A 12042-nucleotide genomic window follows, 5' to 3' on the forward strand; every position below is an offset into this window, starting at 1 on the left:
TGAATCCCACCATTCAATCCCACCCGACATCAGGCAGAGAAGAGGACCCAGCAGGCCTGAGTGGGCCACTTCCCTCCCCTGGTCTGGTCCCAGCCCCCACCCACCTCCACCAGTGCTGCAGTAAGATGAGCAGTGACCTCGCCCAGCAGCTGGGACGCCGTTAACGAGCTCATGTGTGTCCCCGTGGTTGTGAAGAAGTCTAATGGAACCGCTCAGCACGCGCGGAAGGGGCATCCATCACACGGCCGGCCAAGGACAAGCACGTCACCTGGCCCCCGCCCCCGCCCCAGCCCAGGCAGAGACCGTGAAATAACAAGTTTCCAGGCAGCTGGGTGACCCTGGGGGACAGAAGCATCTGGATCACTGGCTATGGCTCCTCAGTCGGCTTCCTCCATGAAAATGGAGGTCAAACGAGCTTTCAGCATCAATTGCCCTGAGCTCTACTGAAACGGCAGAGCCTCACCCCAGCAGCAGCAAACCATAGGTGCTTAATCTATGCACATTCTCCAAACACCAGATTAGCTCTGACTTGCTGTTTTAAAGAAGAGTGAAACCAAAGGGCCCTCTAGGACACTGGGGGCATGGTGGTCCCCGCAGGCGGGACACACTTGGGTGAGAGCTGTCCCTCTCCAGCCACGCAACGGCTGACAGACAAAACCTCGCCCTCAACCCTCCTCTCACCACCCGCCCAGCCTCTGCGTGCACCGTGCTCAGTGCACCTCCCAGCCTTGGCCCAAGCTGTACCGCACACGTCCCCTTTCCCATGCACGCAGCTCAATCACAGCAGACGCCAAACCTTCAGAGGAGCTCCCAGCTGGGGGCCAGGCCTTACCTTGGACAGGTCGTCAGAGCCCCCAGGCTGGCCCGCGGCCAGCAGGGGTGAGGGCCGCAGTAGGGGGTCAGGCAGCAGCTCCAGGCGAGGGCGCTTGCTCTCAATGAACTCCATCTCCGACTTGCCCAGCTCAGGCAGGTATGAGTGGGACTCAGGTCGCAGGTGAAGCTCCTGAGACCTGCAAGAGGCAAGGGCATACGGCATCACGTCCACTGCCCTCCCCGCGGCACACCTACTGGGCACCGTGCCCTCTTCGATCTTGCGGGAGAAGTGCCCACCTGTCCAAGGGCACAGACTCACACAGACTTGTCTTCCCTCAAGTCAACATTCACTCGCTGTGCTTACAGGAAGAAAATGCACCGATTCCACACACCCTCGCTGCTGTGTGTGCAAGAACCGGCTGCAGCAGCCCCACCCGGAGCCGGGGAGAAATGCAGGATCTTGAGTCCCACCCCAGACCTACTGAGTCAGACACTGCACTTACACAAGATCCCCAGGTGATTCGTGGGTACAATCAAGTCCAAAAAGCACTATGGGTCTAACTCGGATAATCACAGACGGTGCCACGTGCACATCACCCACCCAGGGCAGACATCACCAGCCGATCACAGCACTCTTGCTGCTAAACCTGGTCTTGTCTCCTCAACTCAGCCCAGCTGCCTGATGCAGAGATGGGAGCTGTCCAGCCTCGTCCCTTCTGTCTGGCTCTCCTTAATCCTCCTCCCCAATTTTCAGGGGTCCTTCCTGAGACACGGCCCTTCCTGAGCACACACAGCAGAGCCAGGACACTCGGCCTCCACCTCCAGCTACTGCTCCTTCTCAGACGGCCCAAACATTGCCCCTTCTGAAATGTTTTTCAAGTTGATGCCTTTTCCAGTAAACTTGGAATCAAATTCAAACGCATTCCCCTCACGCTCAGGCCCTGCCGTGTCTGGCCCTCACTTACCTGGCCCACTGTATTCCTGCCTCAGAGCCTTTACAATTGCGAGGCGTCGGCCAAGAACACTCACACACCTGCTCCTTCCATGCTACCCCTCCTCCTAGATGTCTCGGCGCACGTGGCACCTCCTCCCAACAGAAGTCTCCCTGCCCACCAGCCACACCCCATCTCACCTCCGAAGCATCCGCCCACTCAAGGACACCTGCTCCTGAAAGACTGCAGCCATGGCCCTTGACGGTGGCCTCCCTGCGTGGCCCTGGGACACCTCCAGGGGTATGTGGTACCACAAAGGCTCAGGCCAGGTCTCTGGAGTTTCTAGTCCCAGTGAGTAAACACAGGCCATCCATGTAACTCGCAGCCTCAGCAGAGTGACAGGAGAAGCCAACGGCACGGGCCTCGGGCCAGCCCAGCCTCAGTGGTCCCCCAGGCCCAACAATCACTGCGCACAGCCTGAAGGATCTCAGAGTAGACGTTCCATCCAGTCCATCCGAAGCTCAAAAGCGTCCCGTAGCTCCTGTGAAACTCAGCCCCTGCCCTGCCCCCAGTCACCTGCTCACTCCAGCAGCAGCCTCCTTGCCTTTCTGAAACACTCCAAGCACCTTCTCAACTCCAAGCCTTTGCTGGTACTGTCCCTGCCACCTGCATGCCTCCACCCAGCTCTCTGAATGGCTGGCTACTTAGCAACCAAGAGGCCCTCCTCCAAGAGGCCTTTCCTGGCCACCCCAGCCAAGCAGCAGCCCTTCCTGCCCAGTAGGTGACAAGTCACCTGCCACGTCTAGAGTGACTGTGTGTGTTTGTGGCATGGAGGCTCCCTGTGGGCAGAGCCATCTGTCGAGATTCCCACTGTGTGCCCACAGCCTAGGAAGGGCCAGCACGTGTCAGAGGCACAGGCCTGAGCGATGTGTGCTGCTACTGTCTCAGGCCACGTGGGCCCTGCTCTGCTGTTGCCCCTCCCCTCGCTGAGGTCCCCACACGGCCACACTGGCTCGTTCCCTCCTACCTGGATTTAAGCAAAGCTGGCCCAGCAGCGGGCAGACACAAGAGGGCCTTGTATGCCAGCCGAGGGACAGAAAAGGACTCGAAGAAAAGAGGGAGAACAAAAGGAGGGAAGGAAGGCGGCTCCAGCTCCCTGTGTGTACCCAGGTGTGGACACGTCCCTCCCAACAAGCGACCCAGCCCCTCTCCCCCACATTTTGATGGTCACCCCCTCCTGCATGGACCACACACCCACAGAAGACCTACAGCAGGGAGTCTGAGGGTCACATAGCGATTCCCCGCCCATCCCCATCCTGGCCCCAGTACAAGGGCAAACACATAGCCTGGCACCCCTCATTTAACACCAGCCCAGCAAGCTCCTGCTTCTCCATGCGCCTCCATTTCCCCATCTGAGAAACAGTTCCGTGGTTCTGAGCAAGGAGGGGTGGGGGTGTAAGCCTCCCCTCACCTTTCATTCCCGGGCTGAAATTCGGACAGCAGGGAGGGCCTCCTCCTCTGGGGCTGGATGATGGAGCCAGGTGACAGGTGTGAGGTGTAGTCACGGGGGTGGTGCTGGTACTCAAGCAGCCCGACGTCCTACAGAGAGAGCAGAATGAGAGCCAATGCCAGGGCTCACGGCCCACTTTACACCGGGAGGCAGAGCCAAGAGCCCCCTGTGCAGGGCTCGCTCCTGCGCCAGGAGGCCCAGCCCTTGTCCTCCCTGGCCCCCGAGGCCAGAAGCCAACGGCCAACGCACTGTGGCACACACAGCTAAGTGGGCAGGCGCTCTGGGCCGGCAGTGCGCTCAGTCCTTCCCACACAGCGTCGCCGAGGCCTGCCGCTCTGCGATTCTGCCTGCTTTGCAGATGAGAACACCGAGCCCGCGTGTCAGCAGGGACGACGGGAATGAAAGGGCGGCCTGATGTCTGCCAAGGGCACTAAGTGAACACGGACCCACGTGAGACAGTGAGGCACGTGTGTCACATACCAGGGGAGGGTCTGCAAGGCTCAAAGACCAGGCCCCGAAACAAAGGAAAAACCGCACACGTGTGTCACATACATAAGCACAGATCAAAGTCAGAAGAATAAACTGCAGGCAAAACCCTCCTACTTTTTTAGTCAAATGCCATCCACTCTCCATTGTCATCCAGGGAAACACTAAACATTAACAAATTAGGTGTGCCCCAGTTGTCAATACACCCTGATTTGAGAAGCATTAAAATGTTAAAAAAAATAGAAACAAGTCTTTCAAACGAGAAAATGGGACAGGCTTTATCCATGTACCAATCCAAATTGATTAGTTCTGTCTGTCTAGAACAGTTAGTTACACTGTGTGTGTGTGTGTGTGTGTGTGTGTGTGTGTGTGTGTGTGAATCAATTAGTGATGTCTGACACAGGTAAGGATTAGGAGAGAGTGGGATTGCAGGTGATTTATTTTCTTCTTGGCACCTTTCTTTAAATTGTCCCAATTTTCCATAAAAAAATATCTAGTCATTCTTTTGCTGTCGAGCTTATTGTTTTTTAAACAGTTATTTCTGCAAAGAGAATCAGATGATACCAGGTAGGTGTGCAGGGAAAGTATGTGTTTCACAGCCCCCAAAACAAGCATGTAAGATGAAAGGCCAGGCTAGAGAGGATGAGTAACTGGAATCAAGAGAGACCCTGTCAACCTCAGGCTGGAAACAATGAGGGAAAGGCCTTACCAGGCAGCCCATGCGGAAACAGAGCTGCAAGGCCTGAGGCTGGCGGTATCTGTCCATCACTCAAACCCTCTGAGTGTCAGTTTCCTCATCTTTGAAACAGGTGACTGACCCAGATGGAAGGAGGCCTCTGTGCCTCCTACCTCTAATCCCACTTAACTCTCCAAGAGATTTACCCCAAGGCTGAGGGCAGCTTCCGGAAGGCAGGAAAGGGCTCATCCTCCCCACCCTTGCGCTCCATGAGTCTAGCACAAAGCACCAGGTGCTTGTAGACAGGGAGGTGGGGGAAAAGGAAGAAGAAAGGGCTTGAGGGAGGGAGTGGAGGCCTCTGGGATTGCTCTGGCGAGGCTGCCAGGCAAAGATCTTCTGTGCGCACGCACAGAGGTGTGAAAAGAAATCAGCAGGTCTTGCAGTCTGCCAGGAGGAAATTTTTCCCACCGGCTCTTTAGCACAAAAGCAAAGTGGCAGAGAGGCAGACAGCCCAATCCCTCGGGAGAGGGACTCGGCAAGACAGCACTTACAACTGCCAACCGAGGCAGCAAGAGTCACGTGGCGCAGGGGCCCCCACAGAGTGGGTATGGAGAAGCCACTGCAAGAACTCTCTGGCCTCAGTTTCCCAATTCAGGAGCCAAGTGGGATGAGCTCGTCAGCGAAGTCCGTCTAAGAAGCATGTGAGGGGCCACTCCTGCAGTGTCCACACCACCAATCTTCACCCCAGGGCCTCCTGGCCTCAGCCTAGACACCCCTCCCAGCCCCCGCATCTGTGAATTGGGTCACACGCAGTAGGACCATGTATCAGTTTGTGACAAACTGGAAATTAAACATACTGGTCCTTCCCACAGAGTTTGATAAGCACTGATCTAGGGCAGAAGTCAGCAACCCAAGGCCAAAGCCAGGCTCAGCCTGTTTCATCACATGTCACTGGCTCATGGCCATGGCCATGGCCATAGATTTACGTCTTGGCTGAGCTGCTTTCATGAGACAACGGAAGCAGCACCACATAGTTGTGACAGAGACAGCATGGCCTGGAAAGCGTGAAATATTTACAGAAGTCAGCCACCCTCCTCCAGAGGAAAAGCCCACAGTGTGTTCTAGGAAGAAATGAAAAGGACACAAACAGCTACGCTGTCGTCATAGCAATAGTGTCATCATCAGAGTTACCACTCTTCTACATCAGTGCATGCTAACTCTGTCCAGGCACTGGGAAAAGGCCTCTGCACATGTCAACTAATTTGATCCTCACCATCTTTTAACTACCCTCAGTCAACTGATGGGGAAACTGAGGCACGGGGCGGTAAGGCCACTTGTCCAAAGTTTCACGGCTAGGATGTCACTGAGGCAGGATGTGAATGCAAGCAGTCTGACTCCAGAGCCTGTGCTTCAAACAGCCCTTCTACCGCCCTTCTACAATGAGGCACAGAGAGGTTAATTAATTTGCCCAAGGCCACACAGCAAGGGGTAGCTCTGGGATTCAGATCCTGTCTTTTGACTTTAACACATTCATTCAACACAAGGACTGCAGGAGCTCAGGAGAGCTGAGGGGGTTCCGGAGGATTTGGGGGAGAAGGCAGACTCGAGCTGGGCCATAAAAAGCCCCAAAGGAAGCAAGGAGGGAGGGTGCGTCAAGACCCTCAATCCTGGGAGACCCTCTGTGCCAAGCAAAGACCCTCAGGGAAAAATGTGGGGTCCTGATGCTGTGGGGGAGGTAACAGGGCATAGAGAGATCCTGCAGGGGAAGCAGGTGGAATTCCACAAGCCACGCACACACCGACATCCACAGAGGCTCGGAGTGTGCCTGAAGCTGGGTCAGCAGAACTAGGCCTCCGCAGCCTGGGGTGCAGGCGTCTGTCTGCAAGCACATCTAGAACCAAGCTTCCATTTGTGCTGGTCATAGCACACCAGCGGCCTGCAGATGACACAGGCCAAAGCACGGCCGGCAGAAGAGTCAGTTCCCACCACCCCTCAGAGTCCAGAGTCCTGCAGTCCTGAGGGGCACAGGCCTCCTTGAGTTTCCTGCTACCCTGCCAGGGGGAAAGAGACGACTGCCATGTACACTCACCACCCCAATCACCTCGAGGGCTCAGATCCATGACACCCATATTACAGATGGGAAAACTGAGGCTGCCCCACAGAGTTAAGTGAGTAGCCGATGTCACTCAGCAAGTTGGGAGGAATGGATTCAAAGCCACACCTGGAGGTTCTTCAGGCTGCAGATGGGACTGGTCATCAAAGCCACCCTATGCCCAGAGCACCTGGAGGAGGTCTCAGGGCCAGGAGGTGCCACCCCCGGAGGCAAGCCTGTCGGGAGCAGGTGAGCTGAGTCCCAGGAAGGTCACAGGTCCGTAAGTCGAGGCCCTGCCCCTACACCCCAGCAAGCCTGCCTCAGCTATAATACTATACCAGGAGCTGGGACACGGTTCCCACCTCGCCCTTGGATGGGGCATTCGTCTTTCTGTGCTTCGATTGCCTCTCTTCTCCACCCTGTCTTCCAAAGTCTCAAAAAATAGGGGCAACTCCCAAACCATGCCCTGACTTTAGGAGGGGCTGGTGTGAAGGGGTCGCTCCCTTCACACCAGCCAAAGGAAAGCAGCTCCAGCCCCAGATACACACCCGGAAGAGCAAGACCCCTGCCCAGTATTCTGGCTCCTGCCTTCAGTTAACAAGCAGGGTCCCCGCTGGGCCGCCCCAGCACAAGGCAGGGTGGTCAGGGACTAGGCACACACTGCTGCCACCACACAGGATAAAGACGCCCCACCCAATGGTTGCCCAGGGCCCCCACTCACCCCTGGCCTTCGCCTCCTGCTGGAGGGGTGGTGACCACTGGGTCCTGTCCAGCCACATCCTGCGTCACTGACGCTCCAGCGGGGGAAGAATGGGAGGTGTCTGGGGTCAGCTGGTGACCCCAAATGACCGAGAGGGCCCAGCCAGGACAAAGCGCAGGAGGGACATCAGGAAGGCAGGGGCTGGGTCCCCGAGGCTGGGTCCGTGGGTAAGCGGTGGGAGAGGGGTGCAAACCCAGCAGGAGGGGAGGAGAAGTAAGAGAGGCAGAGGCATGAGCCAGGCGCCCCGGGGGGGCGGCCTCCCCAGGCAGCCAACAGTGACAGGAGCATATACAAGAGCAAAGGGGCACCTGGGCTGCACGTGTGTCAGGCACTGGCCTGAGGACAGTACACAGGTCACGTCTGGTCCTGATGGGTCAGGACATGGGTGCTCCCATTACCCCCATCGTGTGCCTGGAAGACTGAGACTCAGAGAGGTTACCTGTCCTGTTTCCTCACCTGCAAAGTATTTCCCATCTACAGAATGAAGAGCGTCAGGGTCTCCCTCTGGGGTGAATAGGAGAAAGGAGCCAGTGTACTGTCCACAGACGGGACTGAGCAAAACGTCTGCCCTACAGGACGCGCTCGGCACACGAGAGCCCTTAATTTTGTTAGTGTTGGTGGCACCCATGATAACGACAATGGCAACAGGGTTTCCGGGCGGGAATTCCCACCCGTTCTCGGGAAAGAAATTTTCTTTTCTTTTTTTTTCACTTTCCCGTTCCTGAATCCCGAGAAAAGTTGGTTGGGAAATCGGGAAAATCGGCTCCTTGAACCCAGGTGGTTGGTAGTATCGGCCGCAACTTTGTGGAAACAATTCATCGTGGAGAACAGAAAACAGTTCATATCTTGGGTTTCGGGAAGGGGAAAGCAAAATAATTCCTGGGACAGGGCAGGAATTCCCGCTTGGAATACGTGATGATTGGAACAGGGTTCCCGCTTGGAACCCTACCAATACATGATAATTCACCTGCGGGAGCTACTGCTCAGCCCTGGGCACACAGTAGGTGCCCATAAACAGAGGCATCCAACACCAGGCTCAGCACCATGAGGCTGAAGCAGGCTGCCTTCTCACCGTGATTTAACCTCCTGGCCTCAGTCCCCTCATCTGCAAAATGGGAAAACAATTCGAGGTACTCTTTCATTGGGTTGTTTGTGAGATTGGGTGACTCCATGCAGGGGACAGGTCTCGTAACTCTTTCATGCGCTGGCTCTGACAAGCTTCCGGGGGTGGAGGAGGGCACATGGCCTCAAGAGGCCACTGTCTGGGACACCCCAGGCTGGGCCAGTGGGTTCATATGTGACCACGCTTCACTCACTGATGGAAATGTCCTTCCATGCCACTTCCTCTCTGTCTCATGAGGAAGGACCACACTGGCCAGCAGGACATATGCACACTGGCCAGCTGCTACCCCAGCTGTGACTACAGGGGTTCAGCCACTGCCCAGCAGCCAGGAGGCCAAACAGGGGAGGCCCAGGCCCCTTAGAGTCAGCCCTCTGGCAAGCACACAAGGTTATGGTATACAGGAGGTACCTAACAATGCCCACAGAGCAGAACCAAAGGCCTGTCCTCATGCAGCTAGAGGTGAAGGCAGGAAGTGTGGGCAGAGGGGGTGCAGCCTAGGAGACCTGGCTATGAGGGCACAAGTACTGAAAGCACACCTGCTCCCCGCCAGGCAGGCTGTCCCACTCAGTGAATAGAACCACCACCCTGGACCCCAAGTTCAGGGATTGAGACATGACATGTACTGGGCCTCGTCGTCTCAGGGCCACAAGCATCACCATAGTGAAGAAACTCTGGGGTTAAGGATCAGAGAGAGTAGGGACTACAAGCAGCGGCCCCCAGGAAGGCACCCCAATCTTACAGCATGGTAAGGAAAGTGTGTACAGCAGGCACTTCATGTTTGCATGCAAATTTCTCTGCTGACTTTGAGATGTACCAGCTCAGCCTGGCCCTGATCTCTACCTTCCCATCTTTAAAGTGGGAACTAACAGATTTTACCAGATGCACAGAGCCTGGCAGGCCACGGATGCCGGAGGTCTCTGCCGAGGACCCACGTCCCTTCAGGGACACATTGAGCCACACCAGGAGCCCCGACTCTGAGGAGAAAAAGGAACTGGGCAGGGACTCCGTGACAGGAGAAAGCCCCAAAGGTGGCCCTGGGCGCCCTTACCGTGTGGGGTCGGCCGATCTGCACGGGATAGGATATGCCGTGGGGCGGGTAGCGGGGCTCGGTGGCCCTCCACGTCTGCGTCACAGGCTGTGTGGACCCCGACATGGCGGGGCTTGTCCAGGTCAGCTCCCTCTCAATGTCCACTGAGGATTATAAGCCAGTCCTCGTCATTTGCTTGCGGGCTGCCCTGTCACAGGGACCTGTGAGAAAAATCAGAAAAGAAGATCAGACACGGGGCAGCAACTCCTCGTGGGACCCCGTTGGGGGTGTCAAGCCCTTCCTTTGGTGCCCGTAAGGAAGAGCAGGACACAGGTCCTCCTGACCCTCCTCCCTACCCACGGACAGCACAGGAGACGTGACACAGCATTGGAGGAACTGAGCCCCAGGCTAGGCCAGCAGCTGCCCCCCAAGCTACACCAGGAAGAGGGGTGCCTTCCCCCACTGCCAAGGGCCTCACTCAGCAGACACAGGAACCCCCACCATGACAGCATTGCCCCCACCACCCCGTGATGGTTCCCAAGCCCCATGCCCCCTGACCCCACTCCAAGAAGTTTTCCGAGAGCACCCGGGAGCTTGTGGAAAGCAGCTGAGGACCTGTCACGAGAGGCATGGCCGGGGGAGGTACACGACTGCCCCAGGAGGTGGTGGGCAGTCAAAGCTTGGGCAGGATATGGGTCACAGAGTGACCCCAGGCAAGGCTGGGGCCTCCTGGGGAGCCTCTGCAGGACGGTGACGCTATGATGTGGGAGCAGTGCATCAGGACACCAAGGGCCACACCAGGGAAACAGCGGAGGACACGGATGAGAGCCACCTGGGCCCCCAAAGGCTCCTGGCGGCAACAGAGAAACCATGTGTCTACACTGGAGAGAATCCCAATAAATATCCACTGGCTTCACAGATGGGAAACTGAGACCCAGAAAGAAAGAATCAAGGGAGCAAGGGGGCCCCTAATCGGAAGCTGCCTTGGCCCAGAAGTCTCCGGGGCCCCGTACTCCCCAGGATCCGTTCTCTGCGGACCACTGCTCCATGCTCCGCTGCCCCAGGTTACGAGAGGCTTCTCTGCCCACACTGGACCGAGAGCCGGACATGCCCCAGGCCTCCACTCAGCCACTCAGAGAAGGTGTGTCCCCGGCCCCACCATGTGCAAACCGCCCTCCATGCCAACACGCCCAGAGCTCAGGAAAACCCAAGATGGTGCGGGGGCCACCTGGACGTTCCTGTGCGATCTCACGTGATCAGGTAACTAGAAAGTGCCCCAGCTTCCTGCAAAGAGGTCCCTCGTCACTCTGCCCTCCCAGGAACTACTGTCCTTCTCCAAGCGGGTGGCCGCCCTAGCCCTCCCTGGTGATCTGCCGACTGGAGGTCTAACGCGGGCAGGTACGGGAGGGAAGACGGCGATCACGGCGGTCAGGGGAGGGATGAGGCCCCGTCAGGGGGCCCTAGCTGCACCCCACTCCCCACCCTCACCTTCTACTACAGACTTGACTTTCCTCCCCAGGCGCTGGGAGTAGTCACGTGATCTGGGCCTGGCCAATCCGATTTCTGCTTCCCCTGGGCCAGTGATTGGTTCAGGGATGGGCATGTGACCCAATCTGAGCCAATGAGAGTCAGTCGTGAGCCTTTTGCTGGAGGAACCAGCTGGGAGGATGAAAGCCGGGGGCGCTTGGGGGCCACCACGTGACAGGAGCCTGTCCCAGAATGATGCCAACCCGCAGGAAGGTGGAGCTGAAGGGTGGAGAGAGGACATTCGGGTCCTGATGACAGCTGTGCCCGCAGGCAAATCCAAGCCTGCTTCTTTATTTAGAGAAGCCACGGTGCTCCTGGGTGTTTTGCCTTCACCAGTCCAACCTGGGTTTCTGTCACTTGCCACCAAAAGTTCTGACTCACCCAGGGAAGGAGGGAGTCACAGAGGAGGCAATGCTTCAACTGGGTGCCGTCAAGCCTTCCAATACTGAAAAGCCAAAGAGGTCCAGAGAGAAGCCTGACGCCCCTGCAACCACGTCAGGAAGTGCCCACGTGGACTTTACCCAGCCACCGAGACAGGATGTCCATGTAACACGGGAACAAGTCTTGCTGGCTGGGTCACAACCAACAGGAGCTACTGTGATGAAGTACCGTCCCTAGAACGGTCAGTGCAGTCCTAGCGGTGATCTGACGTGGGAGGGAGGAAGGGCTGCCCCTGCCAGCTCCACCAGAACAACGTGGCATCTGTCCTGCAGCCCAGACACACGAGACTGGCCTTGGGAGAGGGGGCAGGTGTGGCCACCAATGCTGGACCATTTCAGAATTCCCCCTTTCCTGCTGGTCTCAAAACCTGCAGGCCCCGCTCGTCCGAAGCAGCAAAGCCCATTCTATTCCTCCCTCTCTGGATTTTAAACAGGTGCCCGCTCTGCCCTCTCCAAGGACACAAGGCCAGAGCTTAGGCAGGACTGCTGCTCGCTGCTTCACGCCACGTGTCCCTCCTCCAAGAGCACTGCAGGCCACTTCCAAATTGGTATTTGATTTCGTGGTGCACAAGGTGGTGACAAGTCATTTCTAACCTCCTTTGCCTAATGAGATGCTGACTGGGGATGGCAGGCCCCTGCCAGGTGCTCAAGGTGGC

At 57.1% G+C, this 12042-nt stretch overlaps 1 protein-coding gene across 29 annotated transcripts in view; it reads right to left on the minus strand.

Moving 5' to 3' along the window:
• Nucleotides 1–12042, minus strand: part of NCOR2 (nuclear receptor corepressor 2) — a 185489-nt gene that overhangs the window by 126251 nt on the left and 47196 nt on the right. For all 29 annotated transcript variants that reach the window (XM_088801070.1, XM_074321476.2, XM_074321465.2 and 26 more), the window contains 3 exons: nucleotides 9441–9640; nucleotides 3217–3344; nucleotides 833–1010 (listed from right to left, as the gene is read on the minus strand). In XM_088801070.1, coding sequence (XP_088657196.1) covers nucleotides 833–1010; nucleotides 3217–3344; nucleotides 9441–9545 — 411 coding nt within the window. In that variant the 5' untranslated portion in view covers nucleotides 9546–9640. The remainder of the gene's footprint in view (nucleotides 1–832; nucleotides 1011–3216; nucleotides 3345–9440; nucleotides 9641–12042) is intronic.

Source organism: Rhinolophus sinicus, chromosome 9 (assembly GCF_057876585.1).
Source record: "Rhinolophus sinicus isolate RSI-liver-muscle chromosome 9, RSI-T2T, whole genome shotgun sequence".
NCBI lineage: Eukaryota > Metazoa > Chordata > Mammalia > Chiroptera > Rhinolophidae > Rhinolophus > Rhinolophus sinicus.